Source organism: Hevea brasiliensis, chromosome 15 (assembly GCF_030052815.1).
Source record: "Hevea brasiliensis isolate MT/VB/25A 57/8 chromosome 15, ASM3005281v1, whole genome shotgun sequence".
NCBI lineage: Eukaryota > Viridiplantae > Streptophyta > Magnoliopsida > Malpighiales > Euphorbiaceae > Hevea > Hevea brasiliensis.
In genome coordinates this window covers 33,383-58,071 of record NC_079507.1, presented here as the reverse complement: position 1 = coordinate 58,071, position 24,689 = coordinate 33,383, and the positions used below count along the sequence as shown (strand labels likewise).

Sequence of the window (24,689 nt, the reverse complement as noted above, 5' to 3'; positions counted from 1 at the left end):
AGGACTCATGCAACTTCTTCCAAAATCTCGATGTAAACCTTGGGTCTCGATCGATATGATGGAAAGTGGAATTCCATGCGATCTAACTATCTCACCGATATACAATCTCGCTAACTTCTCCAAAGGAGTAGTCACCCCTAATCGGCGTAAAAGTGTCCGACTTTGTCAATCTATCAACTATCACCCATCTTGCATCATGTTTCTTACGGGTGAAAGGTAGACCACTTACAAAATCCATGGTGACCGATCCCATTTCCATTCGGTATGCGATAGGTCAGTAGCAAACCCGATGGAACTTGATGTTCTCGCTTGACTTGTCGACATGTCAAGCATTTAGTCACATAGTCACCTATGTCCTTCTTCATACCAGCCACCAATACCAAGCTTTAGATCATGATACATTTTTGTACTTCACAGGTGCATAGCATAAACACCGGCATGTGCCTCTTCAGAATCGGCTTTTAATTCCCCATTGTCCGTACACATACTCTTCCTTTGTAGTCTGACACCCATCCGCTTTCACCTCATAGTCGATTGCTTTTCCTCCGAGATTTTGCTTATAATAGCCATTAACTTTTCATCCGCTTTTGCCCATCTAAAATCTCTGTAGTGAGTTTGGCCTCACTTGCAACTCGACCAAAATAGCTCCATCTCGAACCAAAGATAGACGGGCATTCAATGATCTCAAAGCTATGATGGATTTTCTGCTCAAAGCATCAGCAACTACATTTGCCTTCCCAGGATGGTATTCAATCACACAATCATAGTCCTTCAGGAACTCAATCCATCGCCTCGCTTCAAGGTTGAGCTCCTTCAGGTTGGCAAGTATTTCAGGCTTTTGTAGTCTGTGGTAAATGTAGCACTTTTCACCATACAAGTAATGCCTCCATATCTTGATCACGAAGATAATTGCTGCAAGCTCTAGATCATGGGTAGGGTAATCTGTTCATGTGGCCTTAGTGCTGGAAGCATAAGCGACCACCTTCCTCTTGCATCAATACACACCCTAACCCATTATAAGAGGCATCACTGTAGACCACAAAGTCCTTTCTCGACCTTTGCTGTGTTAACACCGTGCCTCACAACATAGCCTTCAACTTCTCAAAACTAGTCGACACATGTCATTCCAGTCAAAACTGACATACTTATGAAACAACTTGGTCATTGGAGCGGCTATTAGGAAAATCCTTCACAAATCTCTGTAATACCCAGCTAGCCCCAAGAAGCTTGACCTCGGTTGTATTTACGGGAGGCTTCCATTCCATCATCGCTTCTATTTTCTTGGGATCCACCTAATCCCATCGGTGACACTATGTGTCCAAGGAATGCAATCTCATTCAACCAAAAGTCACACTTGGACAACTTAGCATACTGACTTCTTTTCTCTCGGGGTTTGCGAACAATCCTCAAATGTTCATCATGTTCTTCCTGGTCTTGCAATACACCAAAATATCATCAATAAAGACCACTACGAACCGATCTAAGTATGGATGGAAGATACGGTTCATAAGGTCCATGAATGCCGCTGGTGCATTTGTTAGGCCAAAGGGCATCACTAGAAACTCATAATGCCCATATCGGGTCCTGAATGCAGTCTTTGGCACATCTGCATCCTTCACCCTCAACTAATGATACCCTGATCTGAGATCAATTTTAGAAAATACTCCTGCTCCTTCAACCGATCAAGCAGGATCATCAATTCTAGGCAACGGATATTTGTTCTTCACGGTCACTTTATTCAGCTGCCAGAATCAATGCAAAGCCTCAAAGTCCCATCCTTCTTCTTTACAAACAAAGATGGAGCTCCCCATGGTGACACACTGGGGCGTATAAACCCCTTATCAAGCAACTCTTGCAACTGAGTTTTCAACTCCCTCAATTCAGTGGGTGCCATCCTATAAGGAACAATGGAAATGGGTGCTGTACCCAGTAGTGTCTCAATAGCAAATTCAACTTCCCTTTCTGGTGGCAAACCAGGTAATTCTTTAGGAAACACATCTGGGAAGTCTTTTACTGCGGGTATGTCACTCAGGTTTGGCTTAGCCTGCCTAGTATCCACCACATGTGCTAGGTAGGCTTCACAGCCTTTTCTCATCAGTTTTCTTGCAACTGTGGCTAAGATAACATTGGACAGGAAATCTGTCCTTTCACCCACAACAGTGATCTCATTACCCTCAGAAGTTTTCAGAGAAATTCTCTTCAATTTGCAATCAACTATCGCCTGATGACGTGACAACCAGTCCATTCCCAAAATCACATCAAACTCATGGAAAGGCAACTCAATCAAGTCTGCCAAGAATTCATACCCTTGAATCCTTAATGGGCAACCCTTGTACACTTTGTTCACTACTATACTGTGGCCCAATGGATTAGTGACCAGAATGTCTTGGTCACTCTCCCCTACTAGTATCCCCCTTTCTACGGGTAGGTTGATGCAGATGTATGAATGAGTGGATCCTGGATCCACCAATGCATGCACAGATGTATTATAGAGGGAGAACGTACCCTTGATGACGTCCGGGGCATCTTGCTCCTCCTGAGCTCTCATGGCATAAGCTCTAGCAGGTGGTCTGTTATCAGGCCTCTCTGCTGGCTCAGATGTAGGCCTCTGTGATGGTCCTACTGCGTCAGATTTGCCAGATTTCCTACCCCTTTGTGGTGCAGGAGCAGATCTGTCTGCTTGTGTTGGAGCAGCTGTAGTAGTTCTGTGTGGACAGTTCTTCAACTGATGCTCCGTTGACCCACACCTTAAGTGTAACACCCTCCCGGTAACCACTCCGTACATTCTACTGTTCCGGTGACCGGTGTCAGTTCGGACAGCTAGAACGTCTGGAAAAATAATTAAACTTAAGTGAGGGACCATAATTAACTCAAATATTAATAAGAAAAATTTAGTAAAAATTTTAGAAATAAAATACGACCAAGTCAAACGAGCCGGTGCCCAAGCGATGGGTAACCGGAGGGAAGTTGCGGTTCTCGCAACTAGGAGCCCTAGACCCGGGGGAAAAAATTGTAAAATAATTTTTGGGACTCCAGAGAAGGGTTACTGAGGTTCCTATGGCATTAGAATGCCAAGAAAATACCTAGAAAAATATTTCAATCGGTACAGCCAATTTTGACCCGTTAAGCCAAACGGAGGGCATTTTGGTCATTTCGCCTTCAGAGGTGATTTTTGGCCGACTTGTCCAGTTAAGTAAATAATTAATATGACATAAAATATGAATAAACATTACTAAAAATGGAATTGGAAATGAGTAGTGGAGAAAAGAGAGGAAAAATCAATAAAATGCAATTTATGACATCAATGTGATGTCATTTATAATTTTCAACCAATCACCATTAATCTACCATTTGACTAAACTATTAAAAGACATAAAAGAAGACCAAAATAAGAAAGAAATTGCAGCAGCCACCCTCCCCAAAAGACCAGCCGAAACTCACCTCCATAGCCACCTCCATTCAAGCTTTTTCAAGCTTTAGATCTCCATAATTCCACCATATTTCCCTAACCCCTCTTCATTAAAACTTTACCCCACACCTTAAACAAGCTCTTGGCAGCCAACAAGAGGAAGGAAATTGAAGTTTAGGGCTTTGGAAATTCTGCCCAATCAAGGTTAGTGCTACAATTTCATTCTCCTTCTTTTAAATCCTAGTTAGAACATTATTTTGAGCTAAGAAATTTTAAGGAATTGAAGTAAATTACATGTGTTATGGTACCTTAAATTTTCGGCAGCCCTATGGAAGTATGAGGTTGATTGTTTTAATAAAATTAGAGTGGCTAGAAATGATGGTTAAGGTATTAATATACATGAACATTAAACTAAGTATGCTAAATTAAGGTTATGAGTAAATTGATTTGGATATTAGGGTTTGGGAAGGTGAAAATGTGACTTGGTTTATTAAACTGTTAAAGAACAATCTAATGGTCAATAAGTGACCATTTGAGGTGTGTTGAACACAATTTGGACTGAAAAAGGGTATGGCAAAGTCAAGGTATAAACTGCCCTAGGACAGCAGCATAGGGACTAAAAATTCAGTCCCTTTGCACAGCCATAACTTGGGCTGTGTTAGTCCAATTGGTGTTTGGCCAATTGGACATGAAACTAGGCTTATAATGGCACATTTTTGCTGAAGAAACCATGCCCAAAAGACCAAAGCAAGAGGACCAAAACTTGGCCCCAATCCGGAACCCTGAAACTGATTCTGCAGAATTGACCAAATGAACAGTAACTGTTCATTTGGCCATAACTCACTGTAGATTTGGTCAATTGACCTGAAATTTTTACAGCAATAAGTTAAGACATAGAAAAACAACTTTCATGAAGGAACCTACCCCAAATTATGGACAGAACCTAACCCAAATGGCTATGGAATTCACTGTTCATGTACTGTAGATATGGTAAATCTGCAGATTTGGCAATCCGGCCAGCTTGGGTTTTTGGGCCATATCTGGAGCTACAAAACTCCAAATGGAGTGATTCAAAAAAGGAAATTCAACTAGACAAAATAAGGAACAACTTTCATGTTTTACATTTCTTCAAATTCCAACAGTAACAGTGTCCAATGGAACAGTGAAGTTGACTCACCAAAACTGAAAATTCTGCTTGTGTGGGTTTACACTTTGAAATGGTATTAACACTTAATGCCAACAAGTTTTAAACACCAAATGTGGTATGTTGGGAGTGCCAAAGTCAATGTACACATCTTTATTCTAAAAGTCAACATTTTTGTTGACCAATGATGAATAGTGACACCAAAAAAGTTGAAATTCACAAATTGAAGAATTTAAAAGTTTCAAATGCCCTAGTATACCTAACAAGATTGGTTTGGATAGTTTGGCATGCCAATAGGGTTCAGTTAGCAGTACTGCACATGGCAAAAATGCCATTCTGTGATTTCATGGCTTTTAGCCATTCTGACTTTGTATTGAGCTTTGGCCTTGTGCCTGATATATTTACAGCTTGTTAGCTGTTCTGTTGCACACCGGGAGATGCATATGTGACCGATGGTGTGACGGCCCGAGGTACTTGATACCGTGCGGTTTACGTTATCGATCGATCGTCTAGTGTAGGTTACTTGGGGCAACCAAATGAATAAAGTGAACAAAGTTAATGAAATAATGAATATACCAACATCAAACAAAGAAAGCATACACATTGTATACACATTTATTTTCTTGCTATTTTCTTTTATTATATTATTGCACCACTAAGCATTATTGCTTAGCACGTTGCTTTTGCCACGCATAAGTACTGGAGATCCCGATCGTGAGCCCAGTAGGCCGTAGACTGGGTGAGTTCATCCTGTAGATCTGCACCGTGTCCGTGTCACCTCACTACCTGCAGTGCATTGGTAGGGCACTAGGTGTCATTTTGTCATTTTGATATTTTGTAGCAGATTTTTATTTCTCATATGTATTTGGGATTTATGTAATGTATTTTGAGCTTTATGTAAATAATAAAGATTTATGGTCATGTATGGTATTAATTTGAGTATTTAATGGTTGTTTATATATGAGAACCCTGAGAAAGGGATGTTTTGAGAAATGAAAGGGTTGTTGAGACCTGAAATTGAAAAATTGTTGAAATCTTGATATTGAGTTTCGTGATGATATTGAAGTTGGCAATGAATGAATTTGTTTATTGGAAGTGTTTTTAACAGGTTTCGAAGAACGGTTTTCTCCATTTTTAGCCGGTACTCCGCCGGATTTTCTTTAAAATTTTTGGAACCTTAAATGAATAATACTTTTGATAAACGGCTTAAATAAATTGTATTTCATAAATTATATGCAAAAGCATTGTATAAATTAATTGAGGAATATTAGAGTGTGCCGGTACACCGTGTGGCATTACTTACTCGGTATACTGTACGGGTAAGGGTGTCACATTTAGTGGTATCGAGCACGATTTAGGCGTTCGGGCCTAGATTGAGTCCATACCATGCATTGCATTTGTAAGAGTCGAGGTGACACTAATGCATCTGTTTGTCTTTCTTATTTTGAATAGGATATGGACCCTTCATCTCGAGAGGCGGTCGAGGAGGAAGTGGAGAGTCATGCTCCACTGCAGATGTGAGGCTGGGGCATGAGAGAATCGCTCGCCACTCAAGCGAGAGCCTCGGCCACCTCCACAGGCCATGTTCCAAAAAATGGCCGACTTCTTTAAACAAGTGGTCGGAGTAATGCCAAGACCACCACCACCACCACTCCACAGGTAAATCACACTTGGAGAGGCTAAGAAAGTTTGGGTGTGGACTTCTATGGTAAGAGAGATGATTACATTGCGGTAGAATTGGTTGAGCAGGCAGTGAGTCCTAAAACAACTCCACCGCACTCGAGCAAAACACGAAGCGCCATATCTTTGTTGCAAGATGATGCTTATGAGTGGTGGGACACGGTGTCAGTGAAGTGCACGGAAGTCAGAATTTGGGATTTCTTTCTCTCGAATTCAAGAAGAAGTATGTGGGTACTGATATCCGGAAGAGAGAAGAAGAGAGTTTATTAACCCGAGGCAGACAGTTGTCATGGTCGAGTATGAGAAGGAATTCGTCCGATTGAGCCGTTATGGAAGGGAGATAGTCCCTAATGAAGCTGAAAGGTGCAAGAGATTCGAAGAGGGACTAAATGATAACATCAAGATCCAGCTCACTGCCTTGGGAATTACAGAATTTACCAAGTTAGTGGAAGCGACAATAAAGGTGGAAAAAGTAAGAATTAGTGAGCAAACTAGAAGAGATAGACAGCAGAAGAGGGGCCCGGGTCAGTCTAGTTCAGCTCCTGCATTTGGGAAGAAGTTTAGGTCCTCCCGCACGAGTTCAGCTCACCACGTGGTCGTGGTCGTCTCACGGGCGGGCCACGATTCACCCCTAGGAGAGGTCACCCACACCATCGGTGGGCGCTCTCGAGGATGGGGTTCAGGGGACCAGCCCCAACATCTTCTGCATGTCCACACTGCCTTAAATGGCACAAGGGGGAGTGTTGGAGAGTAACTGCTGCCTGCTTGAGATGTGGGTCGACAGAGCATCAGCTGAGAAATTGTCCATGCAGAACCACTACAATTGCTCCAACACAAGGCATGCACTGCTCCCGCACCACAGAGGTAGAAAACCGGCAACTGACGCAGTGGGACCATCACGAGGCTCGCATCTCGAGCCACAGAGAGGCTCGACAAGAGACCACCCGCGAGCTTATGCCATGAGAGCTCAGGAGGAGCAAGATGCCCCGGATGTCATCAGGGGTACGTTCTTCCTCTACACTACACCTGTGCATGCATTGGTGGATCCAGGATCCACTCACTCATACATCTGTATCAATCTACCCGTAGAAAGGGGGATACTGGTAGGGGAGAGTGACCAAGACATTCTGGTCACTAATCCATTGGGCCACAGTGTGGTAGTGAACAAAGTATACAAGGGTTGCCCGTTGAGGATTCAGGGGTATGATTTCTTGGCAGACCTGATTGAGTTGCCCTTCCATGAGTTTGACGTGATTTTGGGAATGAACTGGTTGTCATGTCATCAGGCAATAGTTGATTGCAAATTGAAGAGAATTTCTTTGAAAACTCCTGAGGGTAATGAAATTACAGTTGTGGGTGAAAGGACAGATTTCCTGTCCAATGTCATCTTAGCCACTGTTGCAAGAAGAATGATGAGAAAAGGCTGTGAAGCCTACCTAACACATGTGGTGGATACTAGGCAGGCTAAGCCAAACCTGAGTGACATACCCACAGTGAGAGACTTCCTGCAGGTATTTCTGAAGAATTACAGTTTACCACCGTAAAGGGAAGTTGAATTTGCTATTGAGACAACTGCACAAAGACCCATTTCCATTGCTCCTTATAGGATGGCACCCACTGAATTGAGGGAGTTGAAAACTCAGTTGCAAGAGTTGTTTGATAAGGGGTTCATACGCCCCAGTGTGTCACCATGGGGAGCTCCAGTGCTGTTTGTGAAAAAGAAGGATGGGACTTTGAGGCTTTGCATTGATTACCGGCAGTTAAACAAAGTGATTGTGAAGAACAAATATCCGTTGCCTAGAATTGATGATCTGTTTGATCAGTTGAAGGGAGCAGGAGTATTTTCTAAGATTGATCTCAGATCAGGGTATCATTAGCTGAGGGTGAAGGATGTAGATGTGCCCAAGACTGCATTCAGGACCCGGTATGGGCATTATGAGTTTCTGGTGATGCCCTTTGGCTTAACAAATGCACCAGCGGCATTCATGGACCTTATGAACCGTATCTTCCATCCACACTTAGATCGGTTCATAGTGGTCTTTATTGATGATATTTTAGTGTATTCCAAGACCAGGGAAGAACATGATGAGCATTTGAGGATTGTTCTGCAAACCCTGAGAGAAAAGAAGCTGTATGCTAAGTTGTCCAAGTGTGACTTTTGGTTGAATGAGATTGCATTCCTTGGACACATAGTGTCAGCTGATGGGATTAGGGTGGATCCCAAGAAAATAGAAGCGATGATGGAATGGAAGCCTCCCAGAATACAACCGAGGTCGGAAGTTTCTTGGGGCTAGCCGGGTATTACTGTAAGATTTGTGAAGGATTTTCCCTAATACCGCTCCAATGACCAAGTTGCTACACAAGAATGTCGATTTGACTGGAATGACAAGTGTCGGACAGCTTTGAGAAGTTGAAGGCTATGTTGACAGAGGCACCAGTGTGCACACCAAAGGTGTCGAGAAAGGACTTTGTGGTCTACGTGATGCCTCTCATAATGGGCTAGGTGTGTATTGATGCAAGAGGGGAAAGTGATCGCCTATGCTTCCAGCATTAAGGCCACATGAAGAATTACCCTACCCATGATTTGGAGCTTGCGGCAATTATCTTCAGATCAAGATATGGAGGCATTACTTGTATGGTGAAAAGTGCTACATTTACAGCACCATAAAAGCACAAATATTTGCCAACCTGGAAGGAGCTCAACCTTAGACATAGGCGATGGATTGAGTTCTGAAGGATTATGACTGTAATTGACTACCATCACGGGAAGGCAAATGTAGTTCTTGATGCTTTGAGCGAGAAAATCCATGATGACTTTGAGATCATTGAATGCCCGTCTATCCTTGGTTCGAGATGGAGCTATTTTGGCTGAGTTGCAAGTGAGGCCAAACTCACATGCAGATTTTAGATGGGCAAAAGGCGGATGAAAAGTTAATGGCTATTATGAGCAAGATCTCGGAGGGAAAAGCAATCGACTATGGGGTGAAAGCAGATGGGTGTCTCAGACTACAAAGGAAGACTGTGTGTACGGATGATGGGGAATTGAAAGCTAGTATTCTAAAAGAGGCACACACTAGTGTATATGCTATGCACCTGTGAAGTACAAAGATGTATCATGATCCAAGCTTCGTGATTGGTGGCTGGTATGAAGAGGGATATAGGTGACTATGTGACAAAATGCTTGACATGTCACAAGTCAAGGCAGAACATCAAGTTCCATCGGGTTTGCTACTGACCTATACGCATACCGAATGGAAATGGGATCGGTCACCATGGATTTTGTAAGTGGTCTACCTCTCACCCAGAAGAAACATGATGCAGCATGGGTGATAGTTGATAGATTGACAAAGTCAGCACACTTTCTGCCAGTTAGGACTGACTACTTACTAGAGAGGTTAGCAGAATTGTATATTAGTGAGATAGTTAGACTGCATGGAATTCCACTTTCTATCATATCTGATCGAGACCCAAGGTTTACATCGAGATTTTGGAAGAAGTTGCATGAATCCTTGGGTACACAACTCCATTTCAGCACAGCTTTCCATTCTCAGACGGATGGGCAATCCGAAAGAGTAATCCAGGTAAACAATTGAAACCAATGAAATTGATACAAATATTGAATTGAAATGATAGTAATGACATGAAAAATTTGTCAGGTCCTTGAGGATATGCTGAGGAGTTGTGTTATTGAGTTTGAGGGAAGTTGGGATAAATACCTTCCACTGGCAGAATTTGCATACAACAATAGCTACCAAGCTAGCATTCAAATGGCCCCATATGAAGCACTGTATGGGAGAAAATGTAGAACTCTAGTGTGCTGGACTGAATTGGGCGAAGACAAACTGGTAGGGCTGCACTGTGAAACAGATCGAGGAGAAAGTGAAACTAATCAAAGCCAACTTGAAGGTTACCTCGATGACATGTAAATCTTATGCCGACCAAGAGAAAAGAAATAGAATATGTGGTTGGCGACAAAGTGTTCCTCAAGGTGTCACCATGGAAGAAAGTGTTGAGGTTTGGAAGAAAAGGTAAGTTGAGCCCTAGGTTCATTGGCCCATATGAAGTCATTGAACGTGTGGGTCAAGTGGCCTATAGGCTAGCTTTACCACCAGAGCTGGACAAGATCCACAATGTGTTCCACGTGTCCATGCTCAGAAGATACCGCTCAGATCCTTCACATGTCATCTCCAGAGAAGAAATTGAAATACAGCCGGATTTGACATATGAAGAAGAACCTCTACGGATCCTGGCTCGGGAAGTAAAAGAATTGAGGAACAAGCAGATTCCACTGGTGAAAGTGCTTTGGAGGCACCACAACATCGAGGAGGCAACTTGGGAAAGTGAAGAAACGATGAGGCAACAGTTCCCTCAACTGTTTGCATCAGGTAAATTTCGAGGACGAAATTTAAATTAGAGGGGAAGAGTTGTAACACCCTCCGGTAACCACTCAGTACATTCTACTTTATTGTGACCGGTGTCGGTTCGGACAGCTAGAACGTCCGGAAAAATAATTAAACTTTAGTGAGGGACCATAATTAACTCAAATATTAATAAGAAAAATTTAGTAAAAATTTTAGAAATAAAATACGACCAAGTCAAACGAGCCGGTGCCCAAGCGATGGGTAACCGGAGGGAAGTTGCGGTTCTCGCAACTAGGAGCCCTAGACCTGGGGGAAAAATTGTAAAATAATTTTTGGGACTCCAGAGAAGGGTTACTGAGGTTCCTATGGCATTAGAATGCCAAGAAAATACCTAGAAAAATATTTCAATCGGTACAACCAATTTTGACCCGTTAAGCCAAACGGAGGGCATTTTGGTCATTTCGCCTTCAGAGGTGATTTTTGGCCGACTTGTCCAGTTAAGTAAATAATTAATATGATATAAAATATGAATAAACATTACTAAAAATGGAATTGGAAATGAGTAGTGGAGAAAAGAGAGGAAAAATCAATAAAATGCAATTTATGACATCAATGTGATGTCATTTATAATTTTCAACCAATCACCATTAATCTACCATTTGACTAAACTATTAAAAGACATAAAAGAAGACCAAAATAAGAAAGAAATTGCAGCAGCCACCCTCCCCAAAAGACCAGCCGAAATTCACCTCCATAGCCACCTCCATTCAAGCTTTTTCAAGCTTTAGATCTCCATCATTCCACCATATTTCCCTAACCCCTCTTCATTAAAACTTTACCCCACACCTTAAACAAGCTCTTGGCAGCCAACAAGAGGAAGGAAATTGAAGTTTAGGGCTTTGGAAATTCTGCCCAATCAAGGTTAGTGCTACAATTTCATTCTCCTTCTTTTAAATCCTAGTTAGAACATCATTTTGAGCTAAAAAATTTTAAGGAATTGAAGTAAATTACATGTGTTATGGTACCTTAAATTTTCGGCAGCCCTATGGAAGTATGAGGTTGATTGTTTTAATAAAATTAGAGTGGCTAGAAATGATGGTTAAGGTATTAATATACATGAACATTAAACTAAGTATGCTAAATTAAGGTTATGAGTAAATTGATTTGGATATTAGGGTTTGGGAAGGTGAAAATGTGACTTGGTTTATTAAACTGTTAAAGAACAATCTAATGGTCAATAAGTGACCATTTGAGGTGTGTTGAACACAATTTGGACTGAAAAAGGGTATGGCAAAGTCAAGGTATAAACTGCCCTAGGACAGCAGCATAGGGACTGAAAATTCAGTCCCTTTGCACAGCCATAACTTGGGCTGTGTTAGTCCAATTGGTGTTTGGCCAATTGGACATGAAACTAGGCTTATAATGGCACATTTTTGCTGAAGAAACCATGCCCAAAAGACCAAAGCAAGAGGACCAAAACTTGGCCCCAATCCGGAACCCTGAAACTGATTCTGCAGAATTGACCAAATGAACAGTAACTGTTCATTTGGCCATAACTCACTGTAGATTTGGTCAATTGACCTGAAATTTTTACAGCAACAAGTTAAGACATAGACAAACAACTTTCATGAAGGAACCTACCCCAAATTATGGCCAGAACCTAACCCAAATGGCTATGGAAGTCACTGTTCATGTTACTGTAGATATGGTAAATCTGCAGATTTGGCAATCCGGCCAGCTTGGGTTTTTGGGCCATATCTGGAGCTACAAAACTCCAAATGGAGTGATTCAAAAAAGGAAATTCAACTAGACAAAATAAGGAACAACTTTCATGTTTTACATTTCTTCAAATTCCAACAGTAACAGTGTCCAATGGAACAGTAAAGTTGACTCACCAAAACTGAAAATTCTGCTTGTGTGGGTTTACACTTTGGAATGGTATTAACACTTAATGCCAACAAGTTTTAAACACCAAATGTGGTATGTTGGGAGTGCCAAAGTCAATGTACACATCTTTATTCTAAAAGTCAACATTTTTGTTGACCAATGATGAATAGTAACACCAAAAAAGTTGAAATTCACAAATTGAAGAATTTAAAAGTTTCAAATGCCCTAGTATACCTAACAAGATTGGTTTGGATAGTTTGGCATGCCAATAGGGTTCAGTTAGCAGTACTGCACATGGCAAAAATGCCATTCCGTGATTTCATGGCTTTTAGCCATTCTGACTTTGTATTGAGCTTTGGCCTTGTGCCTGATATATTCTGACTTGTTAGCATTGCATTTGCCTGGGAGATGCACATGTGACCGATGGTGTGACGGCGAGTACTTGATACCCGGTGCGGTTTACGTTATCCATCCGATCGTCTAGTGTAGGTTACTTGGGGCAACCAAATGAATAAAGTGAACAAAGTTAATGAAATAATGAATATACCAACATCAAACAAAGAAAGCATACACATTGTATACACATTTATTTTCTTGCTATTTTCTTTTATTATATTATTGCACCACTAAGCATTATTGCTTAGCGCGTTGCTTTTGCCACGCGTAGGTACTGGAGATCCCGATCGTGAGCCCAGTAGACCGCAGACTGGGTGAGTTCATCCTGTAGATCTGCACCGTGTCCGTGTCACCTCACTACCTGCAGTGCATTGGTAGGGCACTAGGTGTCATTTTGTCATTTTGATATTTTGTAGCAGATTTTTATTTCTCATATGTATTTGGGATTTATGTAATGTATTTTGAGCTTTATGTAAATAATAAAGATTTATGGTCATGTATGGTATTAATTTGAGTATTTAATGGTTGTTTATATATGAGAACCCTGAGAAAGGGATGTTTTGAGAAATGAAAGGGTTATTGAGACCTGAAATTGAAAAATTGTTGAAATCTTGATATTGAGTTTCGTGATGATATTGAAGTTGGCAATGAATGAATTTGTTTATTGGAAGTGTTTTTAACAGGTTCCGAAGAACGGTTTTCTCCATTTTTAGCCGGTACTCCGTCGGATTTTCTTTAAAATTTTCGGAACCTTAAATGAATAATACTTTTGATAAACAGCTTAAATAAATTGTATTTCATAAATTATATGCAAAAGCATTGTATAAATTAATTGAGGAATATTAGAGTGTGCCGGTACACTGTGTGGCATTACTTACTCGGGTATACTGTACACGGGTAAGGGGTGTCACATTAAGCAGGCACCAGTCACTCTCCAACACTCCCCCTTATGCCATTTCAGACAATGTGGACATGCAGAAGATGCTGGGGCTGGTCCCCTGAACCCCATCCCTGGAGAGCCTTACCGATGGTGTGGGTGACCTCTCCTAGGGGTAAAGTGGCTGGGCCTGAGGCGACTCGACCTTGTGGTTGATTTGAACTCTGTGCAGGTGGACCCTTGAACTTCTTCCCAAATGCAGGGGATGAACTAGACTGACCCGGGCCCCTCTTCTGCTGTCTCTCCCTTCTGGTCTGCTCACTTATTCTTACTTTTTCAAATTTTATTGCGGCTTCCACTAACTTGGTGAAGTCTGTGATTCCCAAGGCAGTGATCATGATCTTTATATTATCATTTAATCCTTTTTCAAATCTCTTACACCTTTCGGCCTCATTAGGGACTATCTCCCTTCTGTAGCGGCTCAATCTGACAAATTCCTTTTCATACTCGGCCACTGTTAGCTGTCTCTGCCTCAGGTTAATGAACTCTCTTCTTCTCTCTTCCAGGTATACACTACCCACATATTTCTTCTTAAATTCGGAGAGGAAGAAGTCCCAAGTTATTACTTCTGGCTGTACTTCACTAGACACCATATCCCACCATTCATATGCATCATCTTGCAACAGAGATACAGCAGCTTCTAGATTCTGCTCTGGAGTGCAGTGGAGTTGTTTTAAAACTCACTGCTGCATTCAACCAATTTTCTAGTAATGTAATCATCTTCTCTCTTGCCAAAGAAGTCCACGCCCCAAATTTTCTCAATTTTTCCAGTGTGATTTACTGTGGAGGTGGTGGTGGTGGTGGTCTTTGGCATTACCGACCATTTGTGCGAAAAATTCAGCCATTCTTTGAAACATGGCACTGTGGAGGTGGCGAGGCTCTGCTTGAGCTGGCGGAGCAGGTTCTCCCCTACCCCCAGTTTCAACTACTGCAGGTGGAGCATGACTCTCCACTTCCTCCTCAACTGCTCTCTGTGATGTAGGGTCCATATCCTATTCAAAATAAGAAAAACAAACAGATCTGCATTAGTGTCACCTCGACTCTTACAAATGCAATGCATGGTATGGACTCAATCTAGGCCCAGAAACGCCTAAACCGTGCTCTGATACCACTAAATGTGACACCCCTTACCCGTCTACAGTATATCCGAGTAAGATATGTCACACGGTGTACCGGAACACTCTACTTTATCTCAATCATTTTTATTCTTCCTTAATTTATTTTTATCATAGTTTTGAATATAATTTATGAAATATAATTTATTTAAGCCATTTATCGAAATTATAATTTATTTGAGGTTTCAAAAATTTTATAGAAAATTCGTGATCTGGCTAAAAATGGAGAAAACAGTTCTTCGGAACCTGTGAAAAACACTTCCAATAATCATTTCCAAACAATCCCAACTCCATTTCATCAACAAAGTATCAATATGTTTTTCAACAATCTTTCCATTACTCAAACATTCATTTCTCATGGTACTCATATATATATGCAATAAATAAATACTCAAATTTTTCCATTCATAACCACAATTTTCATTATTTACATGAACATCAAAATACATTACATGAGTTTTATTTACACAAAGGAAAATAAAAGTTAGTTACAAAATACCAAAATGAACCTAGTGTCCTACCAATGCACTGAAGATGGTGAGGTGACACGGACACTATGCAGAGCTGCAGGAGGTCTCACCCAGCCTGTGGTCTACTGGGCTCTCGGTCAGTATCTCCAGAACCTACGCGTGGCAAAAGCAACGAGCTAAGCAATAATGCTTAGTAGTGCCAATAATAAAATGAAAAGAAATAACAGAAAATAAATATGCATTGAATGTATCGATGTCTTACTTGTTTTGTACTTGTTATATTCATTATTTCGTTAAATTATCCACTTTCATTTTTTGTTGCCCAAGGAACCTATACTGGACGACTGGACTGGATAAACGGGCAAACTGGCTCTGGGTATCTAGTACCTCGGGCCGTCACACCATCGGTTACATATGCATCTCCCGGTGTGCAACAGAACAGCTAATAAGCTGTAATGACAATAGGCACAAGGCCAAATATCAACACAATGTCAGAATGGCTAAAAGCCATGAAATCACAGAATGGCATAATGCCATGTGCAGTACTGCTAACTGAACCCTATTGGCATGCCAAACTATCCAAACCAATCTTGTTAGGTATACTAGGGCATTTGATACTTTTGAATTTTGTAATTTTTGATTTTCAAGCTTTGGTGTTACTATTCACTTCATTGGTCAACAAAAATGTTGACTTTTGCATAGAAAATAGGTACATTAGTTTTAACACTCCCAACATACCACATTTTGCATTCAAAACTTGTTGGCATTAATCACCAATACCATTTCTAAGCTTAAAACTAATGGAGCAGAATTTTCAGTTTTTATACCCTAACTTTACTGTTCCATTAGTTACTGTTACAGTGGGAATTTGAGAAAATGATAAACATGAAAGTTGTTCCTTATTTTGTCTAGTTGAATTTCTTTTTTTGAATCACTCCATTTGGAGTTTTTTAGCTCAAGTTATGGTCCAAAAACCACAACTGGCCGGATTAGAAAATTTCAGAACTGACCATATCTACAGTGCAGTGAACAGTGACTGTAACTGCCTTGTTGGATAGGTTCTGGTCATAATTTGGGGTAGGTTTCTTCATGAAAGTTGTTGGTCTATATCTTAACTTGTTGCTGTAAACATTTCAGGTCAATTGGGCCATTCTACAATGAGTTATGACCAAATGAACAATCACTGTTTATTTGATCATTCTGCAGAATCTGGTTGCAGGACATCCGGATTGGGGCAAGTTTTTGGTCCACTTGCTTTGGTCTTTTAGGCATGGTTTCTTCACCAAAATTGTGCCATTATGTGTCAAGTTTCATGTCCAATTGGCCAAACACCAATTGAACCTACACAGCCAAAGTTATGGCAGTCCAAACAGGCTGGACTCACAGCCTCACCTGCTGCTCTCACTAGGCAGCATACCAAATCAGTTTGTAATACTATACTTCACTCCAAATTATGGTCAACTTACCTCAAATGGTCACTAATTGACCATTAGAATGTTCATTCACCATTACATAAGCAAAGTCCAAGTTTCTCTCCAAAACCCTAATTCTAATTAACCAAGCCTCCAATTCATGCATCCCACTCCTAATTTGTTATACTAATCATATAATTTATAAGAGGGGCAGCAATATGTCACTTTAAACCACAGATTTCTCCTAACCCTAACTCATGTCAAGGCTGCCAAAACTTCATGGAATATAACCATGCTTCATTAATTCAATTTCTGTCAAATTTTTAACTTAACTTAGCTCAAATTCATGATTAAAAAGATGTAAAAGCAAAGGTTATGGCACTAACCTCTTTGGTGATTTTCTAAGCTTGTTCACACCTCACTTTCTTCCACTTTCTTTTGTTTTCTTAGCTGCCAAACACTCTAGCAAGGTTGGGTGACAAATTTTAGTGAAAGGACCTAAGGGTTTTGGGGTGAGAAATCAAAGATTGAAGGTATGAGAGAATGAGAGTTATGGAGGAAGAAGGAGAAACTCACGGCTGGCTGAAGAAGAAGGAGAAAACACCAGAATTTTTGGGTCCATTTTGTCTCTTTTAATTGTTTTAAGAAGGCTTGTTGAATGGTGATTGGTGGAGGGTATGTAAATGACATCATGTGATGTCATTATCCCTAATTTCCTTCATTTTTCTTTTCTTTTCTTTTCTACCAAATTTCAATTTAATTTTTAGCAATATTTATTCATATTTTATGTCATAATAATTATTTACTTAACTGGACAAGTCGGCCAAAAATCGCCTCTGAAGGCGAAATGACCAAAATGCCCTCCGTTTGGCTTAACGGGTCAAAATTGTCTGTACCGATTGAAAAATTTTTCTAAATATTTTCTTGGCATTCTAATGCCATAGGAACCTCAATAACCCTTCTCTGGAGTCCCAAAAATTATTTTATGAATTTTCTCTCGGGTTTAGGGCTCCTAGTTACGAGAACCGCAACTTCCCACTGGGTTACCCATCGCTTGGGCACCGGCTCATTTGACTTAGTTGTATTTTATTTCTAAAATTTTTACTAAATTTTTCTTATTAATATTTGAGTTAATTATGGTCCCTCACTTTAGTTAAAATATTTCTCCGAACGTTCTAGCTGTCCGGACCGACACTGGTCACCGGAACAGTAGAATGTACGGAGTTGCTACAGGGAGGGTGTTACACGTTGGATGTACCCAATAGAACGAGCATTATATTCATTTAAGTCATGTATTCGAAATAGAGCTTGTGTAGAGGGTTCAATTGCAGAGGCATACATTGCAAATGAGTGCATGACTCTTTGCTCAAGGTACTTGCATGGCATTGAGACAAAGTTCAATCGAATGGAGCGCAACTATGATGGTGGCAGTAATAAAAATAAAGGAGGCTTATCAATTTTCTCCAAAGTAGGACGAGGATTAGGTGCTAGTAAAACTCGTGATCTTGATACACAGGAGTGGGAGCAAGCTCATATTTATGCATTAAAGAATTGTGATGAAGTCCAGCCATACATCGAGTATGATATTTTTTTTTGCTTATTCATATTGTATTTACTCTTTTTTTTTTAATTTATCACAATCGCCTATAATCCTCTTTTTTTTTTTTTTTGCCCCTTAGAGAGTATTCACAATTGGCAGCAACCAATTTAGTAGGTATGTCAGAAGGTCAATGGAATAAAAATTTTGTTAGATGGTTTAAGACGAAAGTAAGTACACTTTAAGTTTTGTATGTATTTTGAGTAATTAATTATTTCAATTGTTTGTAACCATTAGGAATTGATTTTTCACTTTTTCAGACAAATTTTTTTTTATAGGTTGCGTGGTTGCATAAAAATGACTCAAGTCCAATGATGGGAGCCCTACTCTCATTATCACGCGGTCCTGCTCGATATGTGACATCTTTTTATGGTTACATTGTCAATGGGTATAGGTTTCATACTAAATATCATTACCAAGGTTTGAGGACACAAAATAGTGGAGTTGTTGTAATTGGAGATATTGGTGATGAAGTTAACAACATAGATTACTACGGTGTCTTAACTGAGATTATTCAATTGCAATATCTTGGAGGAAGAGGTGTTGTGTTATTTCGTTGTAATTGGTGGGATGGTTATGATCGAGTGAGGGGGGTTAAGATTGATGAATATGGGGGGGGGTTAGTGTTAATTGTAAACAAACTTTGAAAATAAATGAACCTTTCATTTTAGCTAACCAAGCATCACAAGTCTTTTATGTTCCAGACAATATTCATAAAGGCTGGCATTGTGTGATAAAGGCACATCCTCGAGATTCTTATGACATCCCATTAGAAGAAGACATTGACCCCGTTGACTTGAATCAATTAGGTGAAGCATATCAAGCTGATGAATCTGTCAATCTTGAATCTGGAGAAACAACTACAGCTGATGCAAATGACCAAATTAGTTGGAAGAGGATGGATATAGAGCCACAAATAATTGATATATCTCCAACACAGAAGAAAAGAAAACATGGATCATGAAGTTTATTTAATTATTATTGTTTGAATGCTAGTGTATAATGTTTCTTTTCAAAATAAACTCTATAATATATACATAATTTATTTTGGATGTTTATGTGTAATTAAGTTATTCAATGTAGTTTACATTTCATTTTGTCTTTTTCCCATATTTTATTTATGTTGTTTCCCATATTTATTTATGTCATGATATATTTTATTGGTTTGAAAAAAAATTCACATATATTTGATGTGCTAATATTCCAGGTAAATGACGCTAGAAATGGTGTCACAAAAAAAGAAAGGACCTAGGACAAATATAGTGAAGAGTTCATTTATACCACCGGGTGCATTAAGAAGGGCAAGGGGACATGGACATCAATCAAGATCATTTTTACCTATGACATCCACACAAAGTCAAACTGCATCAATTGCACGTTGTTCGTTAGAGCCACATAATGACATCTCTCTTTTTCAAGATGTTGATCATAGGGAAGAAGATGGTGGAGTACAAGAACAAATACCTGAACAAGTGCATGAAGGTTCAACTCCTATTTTTCTATTTCATTCAGGGTTATGAATTTAGTTTACATTAATAATTTACTTTTTATTTTTAATATTGATAGATTTTGATACTGCAGAATGTAATACAACAAGGCAACATCAAAGTAATAATAATCCAGCTTAGGAAGAAACACAAGAAGGTTCAAATAATTATTGTCATATGCATTATTAATAATTTATATTTATTATTGATGCATTATTTCTATATCATTAATGAAGTTCTAAGGACTTTTTTATTTAGGTATTTCCACTATACAAAAGAAGAGAAAAACAAGAGGAATGAACAAGGGTAAAAAGATTGCAGCACTTAAGGATGGAGAGAAACTGGATGTAGTTTTTTATAATAATCGAGTTGTTGGAGAAAATCATGCAGAATGGTCAAGACATTTGGGCAAAATAGTGCGTGACCCAAACATTTGTCCAATAAGAGTGCACTCATGGAAGCAAATTGGAGAAGATGCAAAAGATCATATGTGGGATTCAGTCAAGGTACCTTTACTTTTAATAAAACATTGGATTAATTTAATTTGCATCTATTCATTCATTCTTTTTTTTTTTTGTAGGAGAAATTTAAAAATGTTGACATTGAGCTATATCGAGGAAAGACTTTATAGCATATGAATCATTTGTGGAATAATTGGAGAGGGGATTTGAAATGCCACAATATAAAGCCTTGTGGTTCTTTTCCAGAGTTGTTGAAAAATGTTCCTCAAGGGATGCATCAAGAAGATTGGGAGTGGTTAGTTAAGAACCATTTTTGCACCAAAAAATTTAAGGTATGACATTTTATTTTACCAATATTAGAAATTATGTAAATTAAATATAAGTATTTTTATCTTTAGTTTTATTATTTTTTAGAAGGGTTAACATAATGTTTTTAAATACTTTTTTTAATGTAGGAAACAAGTGTTCGAAGCTCTGAAAATAGGAAAAATTTAACTATGCTTCATCGTACTGGTAGCAAACCTTACAAACAAATTATCTATGATTTGGTAATGTTAGTGAGATTTTTTCATGCTTTTTCATTTTAGAGATTAAATATATTATGCTATTGTGTAACAATATCGTATTTTGTAAAGGGAGGCAAGGATGGCAATCCACCAGACATTGGAACTATATTCTTTGAAACTCATAAGAAGGGTGCAAATTTGGTTGACTTTAATGTTCAAGAGAAATATGTATGTTATATTACTTTTATTGCAAATCTTTGTCTTTTCATAAATTGTTTTATTTGTGTCATTGATTAATCATAATTATTATAGGATCAAATACGTGATGTCATCCAATCCAACCCTTCTTTGTCTCATATGGAGGTTGTAGAACAATGTTTTGAAACACGACATCGTGATCAAGTTATTGGTTATGGGGGTGGAATAAAGGCAAAAGAAGTTAAGAAATCTCATTCCAACGTTGGCCTTCAAGAGGAGAATCGATTGCTTAAGGATCGTTTGTCTGAAGTAGAAACTAGGATGAAATACCTGGAGGACTTATTATTGAGCCAATACTCTAATGCTCCAACTAGAACTTCTCTATCTACAGATCAATCCACATGATTGTGATAAGGTAAATTATCTTCTTTTTCATCTACTATATTCTTTATATTGTTTTTAATATAGGTCATATTTTAAGTTGTACATTTACAAATAGAAATAAATATTCACTATTATATATTTATTGAAGATAAATGTATATAATTTAATTAAAGAGCACAGAAATCGGATTGGAAGTTGATGAATATTTTTGAATTTATGTTTTATGCAAGTTATGAATTTGAATTATTTGTTTGAAATTTTGAAAATATTCAAAATACAAATGGAATTTTGCCGAATTTTTTATTTGATATATTATACTTAAACTGTTTAGAAATAAAATATTAACAAATTTTAAGTTAAATGTGAAACTCATTTCAAGCTATTAGTGGATTTCATAGTTGTTACAATCTAATTATATTTTTATATTTTGGTGCAGATGTGATTATGCAAATAGTGAAAGCATTGAAGTAATTTTTTTGGGTGAAAGTGTTCAAAAGTAACTTAGAAGATATTGTTGAATTTTATTTCACGTATTTATAGTTTTCTTATTGACATAAACAAATTAAGTGTAAATAATTAATATTAAACCGACATTTGAGGCGGTTGTTATGACATTTTCATATTGATGTATGAATGTTATTTTATTTATGAAGCATATTATTTATTATTATTAATTGCTTATTAAATTTTTTAGTGTTTTAAAAGTTAACACAATTAAATCATCATTATTAATGATGATTTTTGTATTCATATTGATTGTTAATCACCTCTTTTTGTTATTGTTAATATGTTTTCACAACTATTTTTATGATTGTTAATCATTTTTAACGACCATTTTGCATCGTTGTTATCAATTTTTAATGTTCATCCTCAATTATTTTCAACGACTACTTTTTACTATCGTTAGTAATTTTTAACGATCATCATTTGCTCTCGTTAATACTTTTTAACGAGATTTTTTTTAATTGTTAATAACCATTAATGAGCATTATTTGCTGTTGTTAATATTTTTTAACGACCAATTTTTTCATTGTTAATAGTTTTTAGAGGCCGTTACATTGTAAAATAACGATCTTTTAATTTAAATTTGATGACCATTTTCTTCGTTGTTAATAACATTAACGGCAGCTAAAATAGTCGTTAATACTATAATTTTAACAATCGCTTATTGTGTCCTCGTTATTAGTATCAACGACGAGTTATATAAATTCCTCGTTAAACTTTTTAACGACGGAGCCTATAACGATGACTTAACGACCAACTTTTATGGTTGTTAATTATTATTAACGACCACTTTTTAATTTTTAATGATGATTTTTCCTCTCGTTAAATATTAATTTTCTTGTAGTGCAATCACATGACCCAATCCATTTAGATATTGTCAATTACTAAACTTATTATTTGATATCATTATTTAATCTGTCAATGAGCCTAACAATTGATTAATGCTAATCCACATCCAAATACAAATAAAAAATCCAACATGTTAAAGAGCTGAAAGGTGGAAGAAGGAAGGGATTGTACAGTCCAAGCCGTTCCCATAATACGAGAGAGCTGAATCTGAAGGCAAATCTTGATCTGGTAGAAAGGGAGAGAAAGGGTAGAGTGTGTAGGGCTCATTTTTATTGATCTAGCAAAATTAAAATCTTAATCCTTCAAACCGCCGGCTGAAAGGTTTGATGTGTATGGGTTTCTTCCTTTTGGTAGAGATAAGTTTGAAATATGTTGTTAGGTGAATATTCATCCTTGGCGTCGATGCTAGATAGGTTAGTTTTATGGCCTTCATATGCTTCTATCGTTAGATTATCTATAGTGTGAGGCTTCTCGAAATGGCCTTCTGAGTGTTGTGTCACTCCACAAAATTAGTTTCTCGAAGAAGTCCAATTTTTTTCTGCGAGGTTGCCTACCGAGGGAGGTTCAGTAGGTGTAAATCCTTGTGGGGCAAAGGGAAGGTGCATTCTTTGGGAGGCAATGTTTGTGGGAAGTCAATTTTAGGCAAGCAGGCCAGCGGGGCGGCGAGAAGAGTTGCCGAGAGGAGCCCGCCAAAACGAGGTTCCTCGCCAGAAATCTGCCAGCCCATGCGATGAACCTCATTTCGCGCCTGGTCTGCCCGCTTGCTGCTCCCACGCGGCCCGTACGCCCAGCAGGCCTGTTGTGCGCCAGACTTAGCCCGTGAACCTCGTTTTGGGCCTCCCATCGCCTGGCACGCCCAGTAAGCGCCCAGCATGCCTCCAGCCCCTCTGAACCTCATTTTGGCATGCAGTAAGCAGACTTAACCTCATTTTGGCCTGCTCCTCCCGGCATCCAAGAGTCTCAACAAGCATCCAAGCCATACCAAAGCTCTTTAGTGTGTTCTTGTACACTTAGCCCACTTTATTACTCTCTTGTAAGCCTTAGGCTTGTAAAGCTATTTTCATTGAGTAGTAAAGTTACTTTTCCTTTGCCAAACTCTTTCCAAGTGTGTTCCTTGTTCTTTACTCACTCTCTCACCATTTTTACCCTTTGTCACCCTTGTTAGTCTATTTATATAGACTTTGAGTGTGGGAAGGTTGACTTAGTCTTGGGGGAAGACTAGGGCCGCACAGTTTGAAGCAAGTTTGAGGTGAGCAAACTTCTTACTCCGTGATAAGTGATCCCAGACTACCCAGATGCGGAAGCTCTCTTTGCCTTTACTGATGGCCTACAGACTTGGGCCCAAATGGAGATAGAGAGGCGAGGAGCACGAGATCTAGCTACTGCCATCTCCATAGCTGAATCCCTTGTGGAGTTCCAGAGGAGCGAAAGGAGCAGACTCAGTCCACAGAAGGACAGGAGCGAGGGAGGCAATAGCCAAGGCAAGGATGGAAGCTCCAAATCCTACAAGCTGAAGGAAGGGCACCCCAGGAGTCAAAGAGAAGATCGAGGTATGGAACGCCCTTTTCTTAAGTGCTTTCTTTGTGATGGACCGCATAAAGCTCGGGAGTGTCCAAAGAGGAGTAAGCTCTCAGCATTGGTCGAGGAAAGGGAGGAGACACCTTTCCAACCCAGGGAGGCGACCATGGGATCCTTGCAGTTGAGTGCCCTGAAGGTCCAGGAGAAAGGGACCGCGAGTGAGGAGAAGGGGCGACCTTTTGTCCAATCAAGGTGGAAGGACAAGAGTTGCGGGCATTGTTGGACACCGGGGCATCCCACAACTTCCTAACGGTGGAGGAAGCTAAGAGGTTAGGCATCCCTTATGAGAAGGAGATGGGATGGTTGAAGGCAGT

The 24,689-nt window shown here is 39.2% G+C and overlaps 1 protein-coding gene across 1 annotated transcript in view; it reads left to right on the top strand.

The window, feature by feature from the left end:
• Window positions 1-21,465, top strand: part of LOC131173815 (uncharacterized) — a 30,267-nt gene extending 8,802 nt beyond the window's left edge. The window contains exons 2-8 of the mRNA XM_058136327.1: window positions 19,616-19,890; window positions 19,990-20,052; window positions 20,154-20,401; window positions 20,476-20,688; window positions 20,812-20,904; window positions 20,992-21,090; window positions 21,175-21,465. Of these exons, the coding sequence (XP_057992310.1) occupies window positions 20,530-20,688; window positions 20,812-20,904; window positions 20,992-21,090; window positions 21,175-21,465 (642 nt within the window). The 5' untranslated portion in view covers window positions 19,616-19,890; window positions 19,990-20,052; window positions 20,154-20,401; window positions 20,476-20,529. The remainder of the gene's footprint in view (window positions 1-19,615; window positions 19,891-19,989; window positions 20,053-20,153; window positions 20,402-20,475; window positions 20,689-20,811; window positions 20,905-20,991; window positions 21,091-21,174) is intronic.
• The last annotated feature ends 3,224 nt before the right edge of the window (window positions 21,466-24,689 follow it).